Source organism: Chiloscyllium plagiosum, chromosome 23 (genome assembly GCF_004010195.1).
Source record: "Chiloscyllium plagiosum isolate BGI_BamShark_2017 chromosome 23, ASM401019v2, whole genome shotgun sequence".
Lineage (NCBI taxonomy): Eukaryota > Metazoa > Chordata > Chondrichthyes > Orectolobiformes > Hemiscylliidae > Chiloscyllium > Chiloscyllium plagiosum.
The window spans coordinates 51,821,121-51,847,453 of NC_057732.1; the positions used below are offsets into that span (position 1 = coordinate 51,821,121).

General features: G+C 42.3%; 1 protein-coding gene across 2 annotated transcripts in view; it reads left to right on the top strand.

The window, feature by feature from the left end:
* Nucleotides 1-10,605: 10,605 nt before the first annotated feature.
* Nucleotides 10,606-26,333, top strand: part of optn (optineurin) — a 43,347-nt gene continuing 27,619 nt past the window's right edge. The window contains exons 1-6 of one of the 2 annotated variants that reach the window (XM_043714169.1): nt 10,606-10,759; nt 16,154-16,325; nt 20,213-20,406; nt 21,162-21,332; nt 22,281-22,357; nt 25,972-26,106. In XM_043714169.1, the coding sequence (XP_043570104.1) occupies nt 10,751-10,759; nt 16,154-16,325; nt 20,213-20,406; nt 21,162-21,332; nt 22,281-22,357; nt 25,972-26,106 (758 nt within the window). In that variant the 5' untranslated portion in view covers nt 10,606-10,750. The remainder of the gene's footprint in view (nt 10,760-16,153; nt 16,326-20,212; nt 20,407-21,161; nt 21,333-22,280; nt 22,358-25,971; nt 26,107-26,333) is intronic. The other variant, XM_043714168.1, reaches the window with a different exon arrangement.

The following is a 26,333-nucleotide window of genomic DNA, read 5'->3' on the forward strand; positions in this document are numbered from 1 at the left end:
CAAGAAGGCAGCTCACCCCCACCTTCTCATGGGGCATCTAGGGACGGGTAATAAATGTTGGGCCAGCCAGTAACGCCTGTGTCCTTCGAGGGATGTTTTTTCAGGAAGTATTTTAAAACCTAACTCCAAAAGCTAGGGCAAAGCTCTAGTTCCCAAAATGATTCTGTACGTTAAGAAATGGTCTCTGCATTTGGAATGTTCAGTGTGTGTGCATGTAAACTGGCATTCCTCCCCCCTCAGAATTTTCAACCAATTTATACTGGATCAATCTGACAGACGGAGATGAAATGGACTAGAGATAACAACAAACAAACTGTTGAAAAACTTGTGGATCTGCTGATGTAGTGATTGTGATGAGGTCAGCCAGGCGGACCTCATAGAGTAGGAGGTCCCTGATTGGGGCTGTTAACCTGGTCCAGTCAGGGAGCCCTGGCTGACAGGTAGAAACAGGACAAAAGTGAGGACTGCAGATGCTGGAAATCGGAGTCTGGATTAGAGGATCTAGAGGTAGAAACAGGAGGTTATATCAGAGATTCTGCTCACTCTGAGATCTGGCTCTCAAGGAGCCAGACCAGTGTCAAGGACTCTCCATGCGGAAAGAAAGGGTTACTTGGTGACGGTATACCGGCCTCTGTGGAGACACTTCATGCTGCACTTTGCTAAGTAAGGTCAGTTGGAATTATAACTGAATATGGCAATGCAGTCTCTGAGGGTCAAGCTGCTCAGCCACTGACCGTTCTCAACTCCTGAAGTTGCCCTTTTTTACATTGATGCCTCTCATTCGTGTCTTGAGAATAACAATTTGTAAGTTACTGTTGAAATTTAAAAGGTTGTATAATGTAGCAGGTGAGTATTTTCTTCAATTTTGGGACCTTGGAATTAATGGTCTAAGAGCTCCATCTAGTGGAGAAGACATAGAGACAAGACTTAAAGCGAGATTCTCCCCAGGGAGTGGGGTGAAAGAGGAAATACACACATGCCATTTGACCCTGCAGCTGTTTAAGTGTCAAGGGGGGTTGGGGGATAGGCAGAGAGCAGGCAGCCAACTGGAGTTAATAAAATCCCCATCTTCAAACCCAGGGGCAGTGAGTATAAGGTCCAGGCCCTATGTGTAACAAATCCTGCGTTGTAGTCGAGAGTGTGGTGCTGGAAAAGCACAGCAGGTCGGGCAGCATCCAGGAGCAAGAGAGTTGACGTTTCAGGAATAAGCCCTTCACCATTCCTCTTGAAGGGCTTAGCCCAAAATGTTGACTCTCCTGCTCCTCGGATGCTGCCCGACCTGCTGTGCATCACATTCTCGACTCTGATCTCCAGCATCTGCAGTGCTCGCTTTCTCCTAGTTGATTAAAACCCACAAGGTAGAAAAGATTCATGGATGAAGAAGGCTATTCAGCCCATCCGATTCATCCCTACAGAAGTGGTTTACAGTCTCTTCAATGCTCCAGCTGTTTCTTCATCTTGTGTTAGCTGCACACATTCATGTTTTTCTCCCTTTTATGAAATAGTGGGGATGCGTTAGCAGGTTTCCAGCATCCAGAGTTTTTCGGTCTCTTTCATAACCTGTGGAACTGCATCATGAACACTCCATACATGATCGATAGGTTCTAGATTAGAAGATGGCACAGCAATTCCCCCTCTCCCGCAGTGTGTCAGCAGGTTTGGAATGAGTCATAATATGGTGCAGGAAGTAAATCTGTGCAACGTCAAGCATCAGTCAATGGATGTGAAGCTGGAAACGCACAACAGGTCAGACTGCATCTGAGGGGGTCAACGTTTCATGCCAAAACCCTCATCATTCCTGATGACGGGTTTCGGCCCGAAACCCTGACTTTCCTGCTCCTCGGATGCTATCTGACCTGCTGTGCTTTTCCAGATTCGCATCCATGACTATGGCTTCCAGCACCTGCAATTCTCACTGTCTCCCACTCAGACATGCGTCTCTCATTAGGAGGTGGACCCATCCTCTGGAGCTGTTACCTACCTAATTGGGGAGATGATGGTATAGTGGTAGTATTCTGAGATTAATCCTCCATTAGGCCTAAGCTGCCTCTCTGGAGGCATGGGTTCAAATCCCACCAGGGTAGCTAATGGAATTATTCCAACAATGGTAACTATCACCAAATTTTTTATTCATCTGTGGGACTTGGGGGTCACTGGCTGGCCAGCATTGATAGCCCATCCCTACTTGCCCCTTGAGAAGGTGGGGGTGAACAGCCTTCTTGAATCGCTGCAGTCCACCTGGTTCGTGTCCTTCAGGATCAAATCAATGACCTGGAAAATCAAAATAAAAGGAAAAACTTACAGATCGTGGGTCTTCTGGATCTCGTCAGCTTCTTGCAGGGGTGACTCCCAAAGTTCCTGGGGCTGGAGTTGGAGTCGGACCTGGTGAGCATGGAGCAGCCCCACTGGATCGCAATACGCAGGCCCAGATCAGACCCACGCCCCTGCACTGTCCGAGTGCAGCTCCTGTATTATAGAGAAAAACAGTTAATAGTTGAAACAGCAAGAACATTGAGAAGGAATTCAGCTTTTCAGGAGCCCTAATTAAGAAAATAAGGACATTTGATGAAGTCAAGAAAGAATTAAATGACCTGAATATTCAATACTCCTTGAGGTACTTGGCTGTGTTGCATTTCACCCATGGGGGGACGATATATAACCTTTACTCCACAGAAAAGGCAAAGGACTTTGTAACTTTGAATTGAAGGACCTGGATCGGCGGGGGTGGGTTAGGGGCATCATTGCAGATAATGGTGTGGGTATTTTTATTGCCCCTTTTTTAACTTCTCTCTCCCCCTTCCTTTTTCGCAGGTATTGGTTTTATATGTACAGCTTTGTTGTAAAATTGTAATTGTTTTATATATCGATCGGTTGGGTATTATCTAGGGCTCTTTTTTTTACTGCTGTCCATTTGATTTTATATTGGGGTTGGCTATATCTGTGGTTAAGATGGGTGGAGGTGGGGGATGGACATCCATTGTTAACTCTCAGAATGTAAATACCAGGTTTTCCTCATTTGTGAATTGCCTAGGGCTAGGGCATGGCCTCAGCTAGAGGGAGTTAAGATAGTAGTAAGGATTGGGAGGGGTGCCCCCTATGGACAAGGGGGAAGATCTTGAATGAATTGGGAGGTTATTTGGGTGTTTGTTTCAGCTAAATGTAGTGTTTTTTTAGCTGTAATTGTTTTTATAGGAATAGTTTTTAGATCTCATACAGTTAATGTCTTTATAGCTCATCACACCTCCTCCTGGGAAATCATGGACTGCTCTGGATGACCATGGCTAGTGGGTTGTTCAGGTGGTGAACCTGGAATATAAAAGGGAGCCTTTCCCCTATTAAAAGCCTTAGGAAGGAAAGGGTGGACATTGCCCTGCTGCAGGAGAAGCAATTAGATTCCCTACAGTGTGGAAACAGGCCCTTCAGCCCAACAAGTCCACACCGACCCTCCAAAGAGTAACCTACCCAGACACATTTCCGTTTAACTAATGCACCTAACACTACGGGCAATTTAGCATGGCCAATTCACCTAACCAGCATATCTTTGGACTGTGGGAAGAAACCGGAGCACCCAGAGGAAGCCCACGCAGACACGGGGAGAATGTGCAAACTCCACACAGACAGTCACCCAGGGCTGGAATCGAACCCGGGTCCCTGGTGCTGTGAGGCAGCAGTACTAGCCACTGAGCCACCATGCCGCCCCTATTAACTAATAAGGAGCATCTGAAACTGCAGCAGGGGGGTTATGACAGGGTATTTTTTTTCTCATCCTTCAGCTCTAAGAGCAGAGGAGCGGCTATACTGGTAAGAGGGAACCTCCCTTTCCAGGTAACGGAGCAGATTAAGGATGAACATGGAGAGTTTATCATTCTTAAAGCCCTAATACATGGACAAGAGTATGGCAACTTGAATGTATATTGTCCTCCGGCGCCCCCTCTTAAATTTCTAATTGATGCAATGTCTAAATTAATGAATCTCGGGGTTGCCGTATGATTATAGGAGGGGATTTTAATCGCCTAATAAATTCAGTGGTTAACAGGGTGTCAAAGGGCCTGGCTGGTACGCCCGCGCAGTCATAGAGATGTGCAGCATGGAAACAGTTGGTGGACATGTGTGATGAGTTGGGACAAGTGGATGTGTGGAGGCACCTCCACTCTAATGGAAGAGACTTCACGTTCTATTCCAACCCACACAAGTGCCGTACCAAATTGATGTTTTTTATGCCAACTGACGGTTTGGACAGAACATTGGCGTGCAAAATTGGGAACATAGCTATTTCCGATCATGCGGCAGTGTATCTAGATGTTAAAATCTAGGGGGGGTGGAATGGATGCACATCACTGGCGCATGGATCCATTGTTGTTAGGGGATTGCAAATTTGTTGAGTATAGCAGAAGAGAGTTCAGGGCCTTTTGGGATATCAACTCAGGTACGGCTAGTAATCTGGCAATACTTTGGGAGGCAACGAAGGCATGTTTACAAGATCTAATCATTTCATATTCGACGACTAGAAGGAGGCAGAGGGAGAAGCAGCAACGGATGCTGGAGGCCCGGCTGAAGGTAGCTGACAAGACGTATTATAATAACTCGTCATTGGTTTAGCTGCAGCGGGTCACAGCTCTCCGGGCTGCTCTCAACTCAATGCACACACAAGAAACCAAAAAAAGAGGTCTCTTTTGCCAAACAAAGACTGTTTCAATTTGGAGATAAGCCTGGTAGATATCTGGCTTATTTGACTAGGAGGAAAAAAGCTTCCCCATCTATTACATCTGTTAGGCAGAAGGCTGGTACAGTTACCCGTAAATTGAAGAAGGTAATGTTAGGTTTAGGGAATACTTTACAGAGCTACATCAGTCGGAGGGCGCCAAACACAGTACAATGGGAACGCAGTCCTTTTTTGAAAATCTGGACCTCCCCAATATAAGAATGGAGCAGGCTTCCCTTTTGAATGTGCCTCTAACAGTACTGGAAGTGCAGGAAGCAATAAGGCATCTCCAGGGTGGCAAAACACCGGGACCAGATGGATTCCCAACTGAATTCTATAAGGAACTCTTAAACATGTTAGTGGAGCCACTTCTGGCGATGTATAGCTATTCTTATATACAGGATTATCTGCCACTCACTCTCAGAGAGGCTAATATCACCCTCATTTTAAAGAACATGCTTTGTATAGACCACATTTGCTGCTGAATGCAGATTTTAAAATTCTATCCAAGATGTAGGCTCTGAGGTTGGAGAAGTTCCTGTCCCATATTATAAAAGAAGACCAGACAGGTTTTGTTAAGGGCCGTAGCTCCTCCAACAATATCAGGAGAGTACTGAACACAGTACAGGTATGCCAGCAAAGATTGATCCTGGGTTTGGTGGTCTCCCTAGACGCAGAAAAAATGTTTCATCAGATGGAATAGCCGTATCTATTTCGGGTCCACAAGCACTTTGGTTTGGAGGGGTCCTTTGCCAGATGGGTAGCAGTACTGTATAATGATCCTAAGGTGGTAGTCATTACAAACGGTGCTAAGTCAGATAACTTTAACATTGGAAGAGGTACTCGACAGGGGTGTTCTTTATCACCGCTGATATTTACCTTGGCACTTGAGCCGTTAGCCAAAACTATCAGGAGGGCTCCTGAAATAGTAGTGCCAAAGGTGGGAATGGGGAGCATAAGATCACCCTATATGCTGACGATGTCCTTTTGTTTTTGGCCAATCCGGAGAAGTCTGTTCCTCGACTGATTCAAACAATTAATTCATACGGTGGTTTCTCGGGTTACAGGATCAATTTTACAAAATTGGAAGCCATGCTGGTAGGGGGATTAGTGGAGGTGCCTAATCTGAAGGATGGAATGCAGTTCCCGTTTAGATGGTCACCAAAAGGTTTGTTGTCCTTGGGAATTTTTATTACCCCTTCCTTCCACCAGCTGTATAAAGCTAACTATGTACAACCACTAGAGAGGATAAAACAGGATTTGCAGCGGTGGGAGGGGTTACCCTTATCATGGTTGGGCTGAATAGCCCTGATGAAGATGAATGTTCTTCCTCGCCTGTTATACCCCATGAGAATGCCCCCCTTGTTGTTACCTAGACAAGTGTTACGGAGGCTCAATGGTTGGCTAGAGTCCTTTATTTGGTGCTACAGGTGCCCTCTCATTAAATTCACTAAATTGAAGCTTTCGCAGGGTCAGGGAGGGATGGATCTCCCAGATTTAAAGAAATACAAATACCTGGCTAACATATGTTGGTGGCTGGGTATGGGAGAATTTGGGAGTCAATTTGGCTTGATCTTGAAGCCTCATAATTGGGCTGTCCTTTCGTTAATTTATTATTTATGGACAAGATGGAATCCGTCACCCAACAGTGTAAAAGCCCAATTATTATAAATATGGTGAGTACCTGGAGGATAATGAGGCAAGGCGAGGGCAATTGGTCTAAGACTTCGCCATTTACCCTGTTGAAGGGAGCCAAAGGATTTAAACCTGGGCCAATGGACTCCGGCTTTAAGGCATGGGAGAATAAGGGAATCTCCTGTCTGGGAGATTTATTCGAGGGGGAGGTCCTGGTGTCATTTAGTCAGTTAAGTCAGAAATATGGATTGTCTAACAGGGACCTTTTCCAATACTTTCAGGTAAGGGACTGTATACAGAGGAAGGCCACGCTCCTGGCCCAATGTTACAAATCAGATGTGGAGAAAAGAGTACTCCGGTGTATGGGTGCTCTCTCAGTCAGTACTTTATATCAGCTACAGAAAGGTCGTGCTCTAGGGGACATGGAAGGACTCTGTAGGACATGGAATCAAGAGCTAGGAGAGGATATTTCATCAGAGGTATGGGAAGACGTCTGGGGAATGTAAGAAAATCTTAGTATGTAACAGAGTGCAGGCCATACAATTGAAGATCTTACATAGGGCTCATTTGGTGCGAGAGAGGCTAGCTAAGTTCAAGAGAGGAGTATCATCAGGGTGTCCCAAATGTAACATTAGTATAGGCACTCTTACACACATTGCTATTGGTCATGTTGTAAGATCCAGAGATACTGGAGTGCTATAGTAAGGGAGCTAAAGGACATCCTGGGGATTGAAATTAACGTGGATCCAATAATTCTTATTTTGGGATTGCCAAATTCGCCCTCTCTGGGGGAACACGGGAAGAAACTGTGTAACATCCTTACCCATTGCACGAGGAAGAACATTCTACTGAACTGGATGTCAGAAGAGCCACCAGGTCTTACGCGGTGGCATCGGCTAGTGATGGAGCATCTCCCCCAAGATTACCTCACAGATATAGTGCACCACAAAAGACATTTTACAAGACGTGACGGCCCTTTTTAATTTATATTGATGCAGACTTATCAGTAATATTAATTAGGGCCGTGGTATAGCCATGGGAATCAGTATGGGTGCCCGTGGAGCCCTGGGAGGAGGAGACTGGGGGGGAAAAGAATATGGGTACTGTAGATGGTGCTCCCAGGGATGGGAGCCTCAATGGAGATGTGATGAGTGAGACAGAATAAAGTAGTGAGATATTATTTAAGTTATTTGAATTTAGTTTAAATTAGTATTTATTTAACATGCTTGTAGTTTAATTTCAGTAGATATGTCTGTTTTGGTAGAATAGTAGGTCATTCATTAACAATAGGACTGCCTTTTTTTCTGTTTTGATGATTTTTTTGTATATAGATATTTTGTAACACATTTAAAAACGTTTTCAATAAAAATATTTAGAAAAAAAAGGGAAGCAAATGCTGGCCTTGTTAGCAACACCCACACCCCATAAAAAAATAAAGAAAACTTGTTCCAACAGCCCTGGCAGCACTAAGATTCGCACTGGGCATCACCTGGACTGCAGGTAGGTCCATGAAGGTGCTCCCACGGAAACCCAGATTCCAACATGTTTCGCCAGCATTTCCCATTTTTATTCCAGGAAGGTTGGGGAGCTTTGGGCAGGGAATGGGACACTTCCTCCAAACGAAAGGAGTTCTTTCCAATCCTCCCACTTCCTCCAAACCAAAGGAGTAACCATGGGGACCTGCATGGGCCCCAGCTATGCCTGCCTCTTCGTAGGATATGTGGAACAGTCCATCTTCCGCAACTACACTGGCCCCACCTCCCACCTTTTTCTCCGCGACATCGATGACTGTATCGGCGCCGCCTCGTGCTCCCACGAGGAGGCTGAACAGTTTATCCACTTCACCAACACCTTCCACCCCGACCTCAAATTCACCTGGACAGTCGACGCCCCTCCCCCAAGTCCCTCCTCCCCACCTTTTATCTTAGCCTGCTGGACAAACTTTCCTCATTCCTGAAGAAGGGCTTATGCCCGAAATGTCGATTCTCCTGTTTCCTGGATGCTGCCTGACCTGCTGCGCTTTTCCAGCAACACATTTTCAGCTCTGATTCAGAAGGGTGGTGAGCTGCATGGAATATTTGTCTTCATGTCTCTATAGATAGCTGAGGCAATAGGGCGTTATCCATTGAAGGGGGGGAGGGCACTGAGGGCAGAAATAAAGTTTGAGTCCAATTTTTAGGATGTGGGCATTGTTGGCTGAGCCACAGTATATTGCCCAGAAAACAACTCTACTGAGATCAGTTATTTTTACAGAAATACCCATTGGATTTTTGGAAGAGCTTCTGTGATAAGATGTTTCATACTCCAAATGCACAATCTAAAACTCCTTCATGTTACAAAAAAAAAGACCGCAGCAAACACTGTCAAGAGCTTAGGATTCAACCATATTGCCATTGGTATGGAGTCACAGGTTTTAGATTAGATTCCCTACAGTGTGGAAACAGGCCCTTCGGGCCAACCAGTCCACACCGACCCTCTGAAGAGTAACCCACCCAGACCCATTTCCCCCTGACTAATGCACCTAACATTATAGGTAATTTAGCATGGCCAATTCACCTGACCTGCACATCTCTGGAGTGTGGGAGGAAACCGGGGCACCCGGAGGAAACACAAGCAGACACAGGGAGAATGTGCAAACTCCACACAGACAGTCACCCAAGGCAGGAATCAAGTCTGGGTCCCTGGCATTGTGATGCAGCAGTGCTAACCAGTGAGCCACTGTGCTGCCCCTGTGTAGTTCAGACTGGAAAAGGATAGTAGTTTTCTTCTCTAAAGGACAGGAGTGAACCAGATTTATTTTCCCCAACAATTGGCAATGTTTCAATAATCATCATTAGAGTCTTAAATTAATGAAGACAATCTTCTTTGAACTCCAAATATTGTTTTGTTGCCAATCGATACTACCACGCCAGCTGGGTTCCCGCAGCATTCTGTGTTTATTTCCGTTTTCCAACAAGTAGCATTTTGCATTCAAACTGTAGGGAATCTAATCTAATCTAACCTCCTGTATCCTGTTGGGAGAATTACAATACATCAAATATATATCAGTCATCATCATGTAAGGAGGGATAGGCACTTAACAGGGCAAAAGTATAGCCAGTCTGATGGGTTGAAGTGTGTCTATTTTAATGCAAGAAGTATCAGGAATAAGGATGACAAACGCAGAGCATGGATCAGTACTTGGAACTATAATGTTATGGCCATTAGAGAAACTTAATATCACAGGGGCAGGACTCTTTGCTACCTTCCCCACCCTCCTCTCTGACCTATCACCTCAATCCCCACCCCCATTCACCTATTGCACTCTATGCTACTTTCCTCCCACCTCCACCCCCCTCTCATTTATCTCTCCACTCTGCAGGCACCCTGCCTCTATTCCTGATGAAGGGCTTTTGCCTAAAACATCGATTTTCCTGCTCCTCGGATGCTGCCTGACCTGCTGTACTTTTCCAGCACCATTCTAATCTAGACTCTGGTTTCCAGCATCTGCAGTCCTTGTTTTAACCAGTGCTAACCATGGAGCCACCGTGCTGCCCTTTATGGTTGTTGGTACAGTTGCCTAGGAATAGAGCACCTGTTTGGGGAGTTTCGTGTCAGTCATGGTCAGCTCATCACATCTGATCAAAGGTGGTCAGTGCCTCGATGCTGGGAATGTTGACCTGATCAAGGACACTGGTGTTGATGTTGCTTTCTTCCCAACAAATGTGATCTTGCGCAGGCAGCATTTGATGGTACTGCTCCACTGCCTTGAGATGTCTGCTGTAGTCTGTCCATTTTTCAGAGCCATAGAGGAGGATGGGAACCACCATGGATTAGTAAACCATGGTCTCTGTGTCAGATCTGATGCTGTTGTTCTTGAACACCCTAGCAAACTGGGGGCGGTGTTGGATCTCTTCAACAAAAGCTGGTTTGCCTAACAGTTAATAAACCAAAACTAATTTAGAGCTTCTCCTCCAGAACACTTTTGCCTTCTGCCCTTACCAAGATGGCGGCGTTGAGTTCTGCTTTCGGGTCACATGGGGCCAGACCTGCCGTGACGTGACGCTCGGTGAAGCAGTGGGAGTGGGGAATGCCAGCTGGTGCGTCTGCGCATTCAGTTCCGGTTGTGAGGGGGAGGAGAGTGCCGTCTGTTGCGGCTGCGCATTGAGTTCTGGTTGTGGGGGAGCGGAGAGTGCCGTGTTTGCGGCTGCGCATTGAGTTCTGGTTGTGGGGGAGCGGAGAGTGCCGTCTGTTGCGGCTGCGCATTGAACTCTGGTTGTGGAGGGATGGTGTAGTCTGTTGCGGCTGCGAATTGAATTCTGGTTGCGGAGAAGAGGAGAGTGCCGTGTGTTGCGGCTGCGCATTGAGTTCAGTTTGTGGCAGGGAGGCGAGTGCCGTGTATTGCGACTGCGCAGTGGTGACGGTGTTGGTGTTATGGCGGCGGTGAGTGTTGTGTTTACGGTGTGCGGGTCTTTAACATGAACAACTGCGGCATCGCGCGGGTCAGGGAAAGTACATGTCCCATTTCACTATCGAAAACAGGGAGTCTGAGCGCACCGTCCTCTTGCTTTGGGGAGGGGGGGGAGAGAGGAGCGGGAGGAGGCGCGGGCGGTTGTAGCCGGTTCGGGCGCCCCTCTCGCCGAGCGGTACAGCCGCCTGCTCCCCAGGCCCGTACCTGTTGACCTGGGAGTTAGGGTTTAACGTTGGTCAGTGCCGGGCTCTCGCTGAGGGAAGCTGGATTGGCCACTAGAGATGGGAAAGTGAAAGTGATAGTGAGTGGGGAAAGTGAAAGTGATGGTTGGTTGTTTTGAGCGAAGAACTTGGACCTGTTGATGTTTGTGACATTCCTTAATTGTCATAGTCATAGAGATGTACATCATGGAAACAAACCCTTCGGTCTAACCCATCCATACCGACCAGATATCCCAACCCAATCTAGTCCCACCTGCCAGCACCCGGCCCATATCCTTCCAAACCCTTCCTATTCATATACCCATCCAAATGCCTCTTAAATGTTTCTATTGTACCAGTCTCCACCACATCGCCTGGCAGCTCATTCCATACACGTACCATCCTCTGTGTGAAAAGGTTGCCCCTTAGGTCTCTTTTATGTCTTTCCCCTCCCACCCTAAACCTATGCTCTCTAGTTCTGGACTCCCTGCTTCCAGGGAAAAGACTTTGTCTATTTATCCTATCCATGCCCCTCATAATTTTGTAAACCTGTATGAGGTCACCCCTCAGCCTCCGATGCTCCAGGGAAAATAGCCCCAGCCTGTTCAGCCTCTCCCAAATGCCTTGTCTCAGGTGCACTGTCAGTCCTTCAGGAGTGTCATTGTCCAATAAACCAGACTAGTAAACCTGGGAACAAGGTTGAAAAGTCACAAGTGTGTTGCTTGGAAAACACAGTAGGTCACACAGCATCCGAGGAGCAGGAGAATCGACGTTTCGGGCAAAAGCCCTTCATCAGGAATGAGGCATATGGATCGGGGGCTGAAAGATAAATGGGAAGGGGTGGGGCTGGGAGGAGGGGGAAGGTGGCTGAGAAAGTTATAGGTAGATGAAGGTGAGAGAGAATGTGATAGGTCAGAGGGGAGTGATGCACAGGTCTGGAGGGTGGTGACTGGGATAATGTGGGAGGAGGGGAAATTAGGAAGCTGTTGAAATCCAGTTTATCCCGGGCGCAACGGATGCAGTAGATGACATTGGTAGTGGTACAGGTAAATTTCTGACACGTGGAAGGATCCACTGAAAGACTGAAGCGACTGGGCTTGTATACCCTTGAGTTTAGAAGACTGAGAGGGGATCTGATTGAGACATATAAGATTATTAAAGGATTGGACACTCTGGAGGCAGGAAACATGTTTCCGCTGATGGGTGAGTGTCGAACCAGAGGACACAGCTTAAAAATACGGGGTAGATCATTTAGGACAGAGATGAGGAGAAACTTGTTCACCCAGAGAGTGGTGGCTGTGTGGGATGCTCTGCCCCAGAGGGCAGTGGAGGCCCAGTCTCTGGATTCATTTAAGAAAGAGTTGGATAGAGCTCTCAAAGATAGTGGAATCAAGGGTTATGGAGATAAGGCAGGAAGAGGATACTGATTAGGAATGATCAGCCATGATCATATTGAATGGCGGTGCAGGCTCGAAGGGCTGAATGGCCTACTCCTGCACTTATTGTCTATTGTCTATTGATCCCATGGGACCGTGGATAGGGGTGAGGGGAGTGATGTGGGCACAGGCTTTGCACTTTCTGCAGTGGCAAGGAAAGGTGTTGGCTGATGGGGATTGTGGACCTGATGAGGGAGTTGCGGAGGGAATGGTCTGGGCAGGGAAATATATATGTGGTGGTGGGGTCTGTTTGGAGGTAGCGGAGGTGACCGACGATGATGCGATGTATGCGGAGGTTGATGGGGTGAAAGGTGAGGACCGGGTGATTCTGTCCTTGTTGCTTTGGGAGGGGTGGGGTTCAAGGGCGGTGATGCATGAAGTGGAGGAGGTGCGCCTCTACCTATATCATCTACTGCATCCGTAGCACCCAATGTGGTCTCCTGTACATCGGGGAGACAGGACACCTTCTTGTGGATCGTTTCAGAGAACATCTCTGGGACATCTGCACCAAGCAACCCCACCACCTCGTGGCTGAAACCTCCCACTTCCCACTTTGTCAAGGACATGCAGATCCTGAGTCATGGCCAAACATTTATCACCTGACGTCTGGAGGAGGAGCCCCTCATATTCTGTTTTGGGACCCTGCAACCACACATTTTCCCCTCCCTCACATTATCGCAATCCTAAGCATCTAACGTGGCACCACCCTCTGGATCTGTCCATCACCTTTCCTTCACCTTCATCCATCTTCTGTGTTCTGTCACATGTGGATGTTTAAGATTCCCTAGTACTAATTTGAAGAAATGGTTATGGAATCGGATAAAGATTGGGAAGTTCTGGAAATAGTCAGGTCAGACGTCATCTGTGTGGAGAGAAACAGACTCAATATTTCAGGTCTGTGACCTGTGAAGGTTTGGATGTGTAATGAGTTTTAAACAAGGTGGAGGAAGGAAAGGAAGAGCAAAAGGGAACTCTGATAGGTGGGAGACAAAGATTAAATCGCAAAAAATGTCAGGGTTTTGTGATCTGCAATTGTTGAGCTCAATGGTGAGTCCAGAAGGATGTAAAATTTTAGATTGAAAGATGATGTACTGTTCATCGAGTTTAAATTGAGTTTTATTTGAAGAGTGTAGCTCACTGAAGTCAGAGAGGTCCGATTAAGGGAGGAATTGAAATGACAGCAACAGGAAAAGGCAGGATTATGTTTGTTGATTAAATGGAAGTGTTCCAGAAAGCGATCACTCATTTTACAATGCAAGCACAGCACTGCAAGCAAAGAATATTATGAATGAAATCACTATCTTAACTGGTAAGAGACTTTGTGGCTGTGATAGTGAGAAGATAGAAGGGAAGGAGCTACATCTGTGCTCACATGGAACGATGCCTTAAGAAGGAGAAGGGATATTTAAAAAATAGATTAGGGTGTAACTGAATGCATGGTCCCTTCAGAAGGTTGATGTTGAAATTGCAAAGATTGGTAATGACATCATGCTGGAGGTAATGGAAGTGGATGATTTGTAAACAAATGAAAGCCAAATGGTGAAAGATGAGGATTAGAGAACCTGATTGTCGTTCTGGGAGATATGGGGGGTGGGCGGGGAAGTGAGAATAGAAGTAGTGGAGGTAATGGAAGTGGATGATTTGTAAACAAATGAAAGCCAAATGTGAAAGATGAGGATTAGAGAACCTGATTGTCGTTCTGGGAGATATGGGGGGTGGGCGGGGAAGTGAGAATAGAAGTAGTGGAAGTAGAATGGCCATCACTGACGGCCCTGGCAACTACAGTGGGAGCACGTTAAGGAAGAAATACAAACCTAGTTGAGTTTTTTAATGAAGAAACTAAAACATTGATGAGGGCAGAGTGGTAGACGTTCTGCATGATAGATCACATTGGGATCAGGATGAGCTTGCCAATTGGTTACAAAATTGGCTTCATGTTAGGAGGCAGGGTTGCTTTTCTGACTGGAAGCCTGTCACCAGTTGTGTTCCACAGGGATCAGTACAGGATCCACTTTTGTCTGTTATTTACTGAAATGATTTGGATGAGAATAAAGAAGGCATGGTTGGTAAGTTTGCAGATGACAGCTTGGTGGTATAATGGACAGTGAAGAAGTTATCTAAGATTACAAAGAGATCATGATCAATTGGGTTAATGGGCACAAGAGTGGCAGAAAGAGTTTAATTTGGACAAATGAGATATTGCATATTTTTTCAGAAGATTTGTAGCTCAGGTTGAGGTTCAGGTTGTAAGTTTGCTCACTGAGCTGGAAGGTTTGTTTCCAGGCATTTCATCACCAAGTTAGCAAGCCTCCAGTGAAGCGCTGATGTAACGTCCCACTTTCTGTTTTTGTGCCTTGGTCTCTTAAGGTGGGTAATATCATTTCTGGTTCTTTTTCTCAGAGGTTGGTAGATGGGATCCGAATCAATATGTTTATTGATGGAGTTCCGGTTTGAATGCCAGGCCTGGGAATGTGGGAATTCCTATGTGCGTCTCTGTTTCGCATGTCCTTGGTTGGATGTGTTGTCCCAGTCAAAGTGGCGTCCTCCTTCGTCTGTATGTAGGGATACGATGGTGCGTCATGTCTTTTGGTGACTAGTTGGTGTTTGTGTATCCTGATGGCTAGCTTTTTGCCTGGTCTGTCCGATGTAGTGTTTGTTATAGTCCTTGCATGGTAGTTAGTTAATGACATTCATTTTGCTGGTTGTTTGTATAGGGTTCTTTAGGTTCACCAGCCGCTGTTTAAGTGTGTTGTTTGGTTTATGGGCTACCATGATGCCAAGGATTTGGAGTAGTCAGTTAGTCATTTCAGAGATGACTGTGAGGTATGGTAATGTGGCTGGAGTTTCTGGACACATCTGCTTGTTTGCGTTTGTTATTTTGGAATCGGTGGACAGTGTTTATTGGGTACCCATTTTCTTGAATAAGCTGTATAGATATTTTTCTAAAGAGCTTTGACAAAGGGTCAGTTAGACTCGAAACGTCAGCTCTTTTCTCTCCTTACAGATGCTGCCAGACTTGCTGAGATTTTCCAGCATTTTCTCTTTTTTTGGTTTCAGATTCCAGCATCCACAATAATTTGCTTTTATTAGATATTTTTCTGCTGCTACTATAGTTCCTGGGTGCTGCAGTGTGTTGTGGCCCATTTAAATAATGTCCCGATGCAGCTCTGTGGGTGTTGGGATGATTGCTTCTGTAGTTCAGTATCTGGTCTGTGTGTGTTGCTTTCTTGTAGAAGCTGGTCTGAAATTCTCCATTAACTGCATTTTGATATTGCATTTCGGTAATACAAACAAGTACAGGACTTATATAGAAACATACCCTTCAGTCCAACTCGTCCATGCCAACCAAGTTTCCTAAATTAAACTAGTGCCACTTATCTGCAATTGGCCCATGTCCCTCCAAAATTTTGCTTTTCACGTACCTATCCAAATGTTTTAAATGTTGTATCTGTACCCACATCTACCACTTCCTCTGGCAGATCATTCCACATACAAACCACCCTCTGTGGAAAAAGTTGCCCCTGAGGTCCCTTTTAAATTTTTCTCCTGTTACCTTAAAAATATGATTCTTAGTTTGTGAAAAGCGCTTTCAAATGTGAATCTTTATTACTAAATGATCAGTAAAATAGTACACATGCTAAAGCAGGAGTAATAGGTATTATACAGCATGTACATTTTTAAGTGTTTGCTTTTTTCATAGTTAGAAGAAATGATGATGTGTTCTAACCAGGTAAATAATTCTGCCCCTGGACAGATGACACAGAATTTGAATCAAGGATTACATACTGTGAATGGGAGTCCTAACATGAGTCTCAATGGCCCACAAATACTGGGATCCTTCACACCAGAAGATACCCTACAACAAATGGATGAACTGATTAAGGAGAACAATGAGTTAAAAGGTTTGGTTCCTGTCTTAGACTTAAGTAAAGCCAAAAATGTAATCTGCTGTATAATTCATTCACAAAGTTGTTTGGATTCTGATTTTGGTGATAAATTAAATTATAAAGTTTAAGTGTATATTTACATCACTTAGTAATATTTTATCACTTAACTCTCCACAGATATTATTGTGGAAACAATGTATTTTCTAGATCATATGAAGTTAAATACCCTGGATGTCCAAAAAGACATTGGGTTCAAATGAAGAGATCTTTAATATGTCACAAACTAGTGCAGAAAATAATCAACAAAGCAAATGAAATGTCAAGAGTGCAAGGATGCAGAAATTATCCTGCAGATATACTAAACCCAGGTTAGAGCCCACATGAAGCGCTATGAGGGGATCTGGACAACCTACCTTCAGAAGGACATATTGGCTTTGGAGAATGTACACGTAGCGTGGACAAGCTTGACTCCTTCATGGTGATCGTGAAATTATTGTTGATTTTTACAAAAACCCCTTTAGTTCACTAATATCCTTTTAGAGAAGAATATGTACCATCCTAACCTGGCCTGACTCCAGACCCAAGTAACTCCTAACATAATTAGGTTAACATAATTTGCTTAACATAATTAACTCTTGACATAATCAGGCACCATATATGTGTGCAAGTTTTTATTCTCATAAATACAGCTTTCTTTTAATTTTTAGCCTGTAAATTAGTTACTTTTAATTCTGGATATAAATTCCTTAGAAGTTATATTTACAAAGTGTTTGAAATACCTTTTAGCAGTGTGAAGCTGAACAGATACCCAATGCAATAAAAATAAAATCTGAAATTAAAAACTGAAAATGCTGGAGAAGCTCAGGTTTTGCAGCACACGTAGTGAAAGAAGCAGAGTTAATGCTTCGAGTTCAATATGACTCTTCTTTAGAAGAGTCATATCAGACTTGATGTTCACTGTTTCTCTCTCTACAGATGCTGCCGGACCTGCTAAAATATTAAAATGCCTTGCACTGTTGGTAATCTTCCAAGCAGCCAGACAGAGCTACCAATAACCACGGGTAATGATGAGTCACTGGGGATTTTAAATGACAGAATGAAGAAATATGATTTTAATTTTCTAAGAAGTTGAATTGATGGTGAGGGAAAAGTAACAAAAATAAATAACCTACATAATTGGCCAGAGGTGACTACTTGTTACCTAGGCTGCATTTTCAAAATATTATGTACATTATTGATCTTATGTTTTTAAACTCCTTTAGTTGATTATGCACAAATTGATATGCAGAATCCTTAAATTCATATTTTTCCACGTTTTACTTAGCCCTGGTCTCAAAACATGACTATTTGTTTCCTGTACTGTGTTTGATGATATGTTTCTATCTACATCTGTAACTTTGAAGCACATGGCCATCTACATGTTTATCGGTTCCAAAGAAGAGTCATATAACACTCAAAACAGTAACTCTGTTTTTTCCTCCATCAATGCTACTAGACTTGCTGAGTTGCCCCAGTACCTTATTTTTATTTCAGATGTTTAGAAAGCCGTTTCATAGGGTTATTTGTTAAGATAACACACTTAAATTTGGTTCCAAATTCACCACCGTTCTGGCGTGAAACTTCTACCTTTTTTTGATTTAATTAAATACCTTGGTCTATTAATTATTTGCTAAATCAAGACCATCTGTATCCGTCGGTCTTCAATCCTGTGTGGAACCACGCAATTTTTAATCATGCAGAAAAATGATGTAAAATTGAACATTTCAAAAGCCACAGTGACTCCTAAGTCTACCTCAGGAATTTATATCTTGAATATAGTTACAGCCTGTTACATATTTTTGTATCGCATGTTTATAAATTAATATAGGTGCAAGCAGTTCCTGTTGCAAATGGGTTCTGAACCTGAATCTATTTCCAAGTCAATTTGTACTCAAGTCGGAACACAATGTAGGATGATATAAAGCAGCTATTCATAAGTACAGGAAATGCTCAGTTTTTGGGTCTTCAGAATGACATCCCTGTATGGGATCATGTTTGTGAGTACGAATATTTGTAAGTCGAGCATTCATAAATCAGGGATCCCCTGTATTAGAAGTTTAGTATTTTATCTGGGTGATGCAAGTTGAGTTATTGCACTAAAATTGGAACATAAATTATATCAACTGTAGGCATTTCTATTATTGCAAACTTTGCATTATTGTCTTGAAAACATTCAATGATTATGACTTATGAAGTTGTAGAATATTTAATGAAATTGAGTTCTTCATTTTGTGAAACATCCCTTTATTGCTGGGCTTTGAGAATAGGTGCAACAGTCACATCGTTATTTAGAACTGCAAAGGTTAATTATTAGTCAGAAACTTGCTTGTTGGAACAAAATAATATTTGCATGACCCTGGAAGATATTGTTGCAGAGAAAGTTCCACACAGTAATATCTGGTACTTCCTACTTTTACAACCACAACACTTATACTAACTAAATTTGTACCTTTTACATTTTTGTTGTAATTTAAATGGCAATGCTTCTTCGGATATTTTCAGGATAATTAAATACAAAAAAAAAAATTTTTTAAAAGGAGAACTATCACTTTTGTAGTTTAGGATGCTTTTTAAAAGCACAATCTACAGATCTACATAACTAATTCTTCATGTCTATTTGAAGAGATATTAATTCAAAGCTATTTTGTTTTACATACCTGAAATACAAGTTGATCAAGAACAGTGACCCCATTTCAAATAAATTTGTAATTACAAACCCTAGCTAAGTTATTATTTATAATATGAATTCATTTCATGCAAAACATATTACCAATGCATTTTATGTACCAAAGAAAAGGGTATTTACATTAGCACTGTTCTCAACAGTGCATGTGCAGTCCATTCCTGAGTGAAGCAGTCAGCCTATTCTGCAATGTGTGTGTTTTGGCTACGTTCTCTTCTTGGGTTATTCTTTCACATTATTTCATAAACCCCCCCTGGATGTCTCCACAGATTCCAATTCAGCACCCACTCAACCAGAGTAGAAAAGCCTAAGCTGCGATTAGTATGGAGAATTTAAGATGGGTAGCACATTAATTAATCTTTTTTGCAAGGTTTGTAGCTCAGGTTGAGGTTTAGGGTATAGGTTTGCTCGCTGAGCTGTAAGTTTGATATCCAGACGTTTCATTACCTGGCTAGGTAACATCATCAGTGGTGACCTCCAAGTGAAGCGAAGCTGTTGTTTCCTGCTTTCTATTTATATGTTTGTCCTGGATGGTATCTAGATACCATCTATCAACCCTTCAGAAAGCGAACAGGAAATGACATCGCCACAAACCCCAGCAACCCCATCCAGGACAAACATATAAATAGAAAGCAGGAGACAACAGCTTCGCTTCACTTAGAGGTCGCCACTGATGATGTTACCTAGCCAGGTAATGAAACATCTGGATATCAAACTTACAGCTCAGCGAGCAAACCTACACCCTAAATTAATTAATCTATAACCCCCAAGATGCTGGTGATTTTTTGCTTGGGGCTGTTATCCAAATAGCATTATAAATCCCTCCAGACACAACTCTTTCAGTTCCCTGTTCAGCAACAGTTTTGGTTTGACAAATTGCGAAGAGAATTGTTCAAAAGAAGCTTTGCTTGAGTTAAATAAAAATTACAAAGAATGGTTTGAACCACCACCTCTATTTTAGTTGTGTTTTTATTCTAATTTTTAGTGCAGTATTTTGATGAATTGCATTATCTATATTTAGTAAACCAATTTAAAGTCAGTGTTGAGTCTGTCTATAATAAATATCCAGGTCTTGCACTACATTGTAAAAATATCCTATTAGATTAGACATGACTTGAATGACAATTCCGTATTTAATTGATTGACTTGAAAGAAAATGTGGGTGATTTTTGCCTTGCAGAAGCAATCAAGCAAACAAATCATGCAATGAAGGAACGTTATGAAGAACTTGCAACTTGGAGGGAAAAACAGAGGGAAGAAAGGGACTATATTCAGAACAAGTTTGAAGAGGCCAAAACCCGATTAACAGACCTTACTGCAGAGAATGAAATCTTGAAGAGCAAAATACAGGAATTAAATGCTGATACTACACAGGTAACCAAAGGAAGACTGAAGGTTTTCGACTTTGTGTGTACACTTATTTCATTGCACTTATGGAGGCTGAAACATTTTAATTTGTTCACCTTAAAGGGAAAAGGAGAAGAAGTGTGATTCAGTTTTTTAAAATGCTGAAAAGCAGTTGTATTCCGATGCTAAGTTTCCTTTAAAAACCTCTAATCCAGGTTCTAATTTCTGGATATATATTTGCAATCTGTGAATGCCTACACTGGACCACGGTGTTGATAAAAGAAATTAAACTGAGAAATGGAAAAATGTGCACATATGGTGAAAAGAAAGTATAGAATCACACAAATCATGATGCATTTTATCTGGAATTAGGTAATATTGGTAATAACTACTGAATTTTTTGTTGTCTAGGAGTTTTGTTCCACATTCATGACTGATTATCCACATTCAAATGTTTAAAGTCAAGCAACATTCTGGTGTTGTAAATAGGCATTAAAGATAGACTCCTGAGTGTTATTCCAACATTTACAAGACTAAATATTGACATTTGAAATACTTGCTTGATTACCCCGTAAAGATGGAAGCTTCACAATTATAATTTAAATCATTTGCCTCTTTTAAATATTGCAAATAAAACCATGACTGCACAAGCTATACTTGATTTGTCGGATGTAATAGACTTTGTAGGCACAATTTTGCTCCTCTCATTCCATTCTTTCTTGTGTTGACAAGTATTGAGTTGGATAATATTTTTTAAAACTGTACTTTTTATTTTTTGACAGGGAGTACCCAAAGGTGCAATCTCTAATGTGATGGAACAAGATATGCAGCAACTGAAAGCACTTGTTAGAAGGCTGCAGACAGAAAAAGCTGATCTGGTTGCCATGAATTCAGAGCTTCTGCTGAAATTGGGTGCCCCAATGTCTGATGATTCATTTGTTGAAATTCGAATGGTATGTGAGAAAACTAAATTTAAAAATGGAATTCCAGTGCATATTAGTTGCAGAAATTGGTTATTGTAACAGTGTTCAAATATACGTTTCAACGTTTATGCAATTCTTTAAAACAAGATGCAGTGACTTCTTCTATAATGTGATGGTTGCGTTCTTGTGAAACACTGTGTTATAGAAAATCGCATTTTGGAACAGCGCTTAGTGTTGGAGCTGTAATCATGTTACAGCTGACACACGTTTTAAACGTTTGTGCTGTAGAAATAGCATCCACCAATTCAACAACTGCACTAAAGCGAATTCATATTGACAAAACATGCATTATAATAAAAGGACAGGTAAATTATAAAATACTGGTTTGCGCAGGATCCTATCTAACTTATGAACCAAGCCTGTGCTATAGACCAAATTCAGAAAAGTTTAAAAATACTAGCAAAATACACCCATGAGGTGGAAGGAATTGTATTGTGAAGTTGCAAAATACATTCGAATTGCTGTGATTTTATAGTGTGACACACTGCTTCTTGAAAGCAGCAAGCACTAACGATCGGGATGCAAGGCAAGCAGTGGGAGGGGGAGAAACAGTGTGAGATCAGTGGAGGGTTAAGGTAGAGCAAATCAACCTACCACTCCAGTCAAGACTTCTAACCTGAGAGCACTGGTGGTCAAAGCTTAAGAACACTGATTGAAATATTGGCTGGGACATAGAACATTGCAAAGGATTAAAATTAGGGATGAAATTTAGCATTTATTGAAAGTTAGTAAAATTTTAATTAGTTGAAATTTTTCTGGAACTTTAGTTTTTTTTGTTAGCTTGTTAAAATATACCAAATTTAGAGTATGGTATTTCTGTGAGCACTTATGTACATTTAAAAATGTGTTTAACTTTGCACACTTCTGTGGTAATTATTCAATGAAATTCAAAGTCAATAATGCTGCTTAATTATGTAGGAGGCTGCTGATGATAGTGAACTAAAAGCAGCAAAGGAATTGCAATGCAAGAGTGCAGACAGCCAAGCAGTCTACACGTAAGTTATTTAATTGATTATATATTTAAAATTTGATTTAAGTTTGTATGCTATTTAAACTTTTAATTGCAACTCAACTTATTTCAAATTAAGATTTGATTACTTCCATATGTAAAATTCCATGATTCCAAATAGTATAGTGCATAGAGTATCCTTTCAAATAATGCGCTAAAGCTTTGTTGCTCAACATGTACTGCTACTCTCAAATTCAAATTGTTACCGTATACGAGTAAAATACACCAATTTAATGTTATTGCCATGATCAGTCTCTGAGAGAATGTAGTTATTCAGAAGTATAAGGCTTGCTAATTGTTGGAAGAAGAATCACAAGGCTATAGAATAAATGAAAGAATAATTTAAAAATCAAAATGTGGCACAGAATTTGGAGATCTGTCTCCACCTAACTGAAAAATGAGAGAATCACTGCTCAGTAATGAAGCGAGTTATAGAGTCATAGAAATGTATAGCGTGGAAACAGACCCTTTGCAGCTAAACCAACTCTCTTCAACTTATTCAAATGTCTGCTGAACCAGTTCAAGAAAATTAGACCAGCCACCTAGTTCAAAAATATAATAATTCATCATCAAATGTTGATCTGATACTGTTTTTGCACCAGAGATCATTGGTTAAAATATAACCATACAGTGAAGTGCGGGTCCATGTATAAGAAATAGGAGGTGTAAACCATTTAGATCTTGGAGCCTGCTGTGTCATTGAGTAACTTCATGACTGATAATCTACTTCAACCCTACCTTATGGCATCATCCTCGTATCACTTAAGAGACAAGGAGAGGCTGTGATATTTTCTCAAAAAACCCTGCCAACTGCAACGTTATTTCCTTTAAACCAAATGCATAGGCTGAGGCTGTTTTTCCCTGGACCGATGGAGGCTGAGGTGTGACCTTACAGACGTTTATAAAATCATGAGGGGCATGGGTTGGGTGAATAGCCAAAGTCTTTTTCCTAGGTTGTGAGAGTCCAAAACTAGATGGCATAAGTTTAAGGTGAGAGGGAAAAGATTTAAAAAGGATCTGAGGCGTAACCTTTTACACAAAGGGTGGTGTACTTATGAAATGAGCTACCAGAGGAAGTGGTGGAGCAATGTACAGTTACAACATTTAAAAAGCATCTAGATGGATGTATGAAAAGGAAATGTTTAGAGGGATATGGACCAAATGCTTTCAAATGGGATTAGGTCAGATTGTGGTGTCTGGTCGGCGCGGATGAATTGGACGGAAGGGTCTGCTTCAGTGTTTTATGACCCTATGCCTCTATCTTTAATGTCGATGTAAGTGATCACCTTTGTAAGTTGTAGCTTTTCACTTTGACCAAACTATGGAATCGCAAAGATTCTTTGGGCCCACAACATTTAGCCGTAACAAATATTATAAGATGCCCTGCCCAAACCGGAGACACATATAATTTAGCCAGTGGATTTTTATTGTTTCTGCTTTAAAAGTACATAAATAACTTTACTGTAGGGTAATTGCCATTCTTGAGGCTAATGTACCATTTTCATTGGGTGTACTGCAGGAATTAGAAAAAAGAATAACATACATGGAAGAGTGAAAACTGAAGCTGTAATAGCAGATGTTTTTGTGTGTTAAGTAAAGCTGTAAATGGATTATTACACTATTACTGATCAAGCTTTAGTTTTTTGGCTTCTTGAAAATGCCACCTGTGGAAAATTGTTAGTCGTGAGTGAATAATTTGATATTTTGTAATTCTGCAAGGCTTGTGACAATTGTGACAAAAAGTTTTATGTTTTCAGGAGTTATACTTAATTGAAGCTCATCTTCCTTGAAAATATCCATCAATAAAATTAATCATTGTTTTATTCATTAAAGTGTAATTTTCAAAATGAAGTAGTCTTTTTCAATAACAGAAACAAAAATAGTTGGAGAAACTCAGCAGGTCTAACAGCACCTGTGAAGAGAAAGCAGAGTCAAGGTTTTGTTTCCACTGACTCCTCTTCAGAACTGATTATAGCTAGGTTGGTATATATGCTGAAGTTGGAGATGGCGGGAGAGCAAATGATAGATTGAGGTGGACCCCAAAAGTCAGAACAGAGGAGAAAGAAAAACTGTTAATGGGGAGGGGAACCGTTAGTGGGTGATGATGGGTTAGCTCTGGTGAAAGCAGCCCATATGATCACAAGGACTGGGGTGTAGGAGTGGGTAAAGGATATGGGAGAAGGTGCTTGCCCCTAAAGTTATTGAACTCGATATTGAGCCCTGAAGGCAAGTGGAAGATATGATGCTATTCATCCAGCTTGCATTGTGCTTCATTGGAGCGGTGCAGCGAGCCTGAGACACAGGTTTTGGCCAGGAAACAAGGTGGTATGTTGATATAGCAGGTAACTGGAAACTGGGTAGAACATTAGATGTTCCACAAAGTGGTTGACCATTCTGCATTTCGTCCCCCCAGTGTAGAGGAGATCATATTGTGAGCAGCAAATACAGTCAATCGATTGAACCCAGTGCAGGTAAATAGCTGCTTCACCTGGAAGGTATGTCTAGGGCCTCAAATAGTGAGGAATGAGAAAGTAAGAAGATAGGGATTTCAAGATAAGATGATGTGGGTGGTGTCCGGAATGGAGAAGGAATGGACCAGGGTGTCTTGGAGGGAATGGTCCCTGTGAAAGACTGACAAAGGAGGGAAGAGGAATTTGTGTCTGGTAGTGGTAGAAATGGTAACTTATGATCCTTTGGATGTGAATGCTGGTGCGGTGGAATGTGAGGATCTTGGGGACCTATTGTTGCGGGAGGGAGGAAAAAGCATAAGGGTCAAAGTGCGGGAGATGAACTTAGCTGAGGGTTTTATCAATCATGGTGGTGGGAAATCTTCTGTCGCGGACAAAGATGGACATTGCTGAGGTCCCAGTGTAGAAGATGGTATCATTTGAACAGATGCAACGGAGACAGAAAAACTGAAAAAATGGGATGGAGTCCTTGGGATCTGTTGATCAGGTAACTCTGGGAGTCATTGGGTTTGTAGTGGAAATTAACGGCCAGCCTATCCTCTGAAATGGAAAAAGGAGAGCTCGGTAAAGCGAAATTGATAAATTTTAGCAATTCTGAAGTTGCACCAATGATGTCTTCGATGTTGCAATCGGTTATGAAGAATTCTTTCCATGAGTGCTGCCAGAGCCTGCTCAGTTTCTCCAGTTCTTTTTTCCCTGTGTTTCAGACTTCCAGCATCTGTAATTCCTTGTTTTTAGATTAGATTAGAATCCCTACAGTGTGAAAACAGGCCATTTGGCCCAACACGTCCACACTGACCCTCCAAAGAGTATCCCACCCAGACCCATTCCCCTAAATTTACCCCAACTAATGGACCTAATGCAATGGGCAATTTAGCATGGCCAATTCACCTGAGTTGCACATCTTTGGACTGTGGGAGGAAACTGGAGCACCGTAAAGAAATTCATGCAGGTGTGGGGTGAATGTACACACTCGAACCCGGATCCCTGATGCTGTGAGGCAGCAGAGCTAACCGCTGAGCCACCATGCCCCCCTATTTTTATTTAGTCTTCTGTGTTATTTTACCATAGGCAGTTGGTTGAAATAATTAACATATCAATTTTACTTTTAAATACAATAATTGAAAAGCAGGTCAAACACGGATGATAGTACTGGAAAACGCCTGCTGTCAGAAGAGTTAACAGTCAGCCAACTCCTTCATATGCTGAGGGACAAGACTCTGAATCTGGAAAAGCTTGAACATGAGCTTCAATCTTCAAAGCAAAGGTAAAGGAGTTTGAGGATGTGCAAACACCTCTCAATTTTGTCAATTCTTGTTCCAAATTTTAATGTTGTTTTTGAATTTAATTTGTTGACAACCTATCAACTTAACTGATATCATAATTGTAGAAAAGGTGAAGCTTTGTTACCTGTAACACAATTGAAGAAAGGGTGTTGCCAATTATTATTAGTTATGATAAATGCAATTGAAATTCTATGAAAAACTGAAGAAA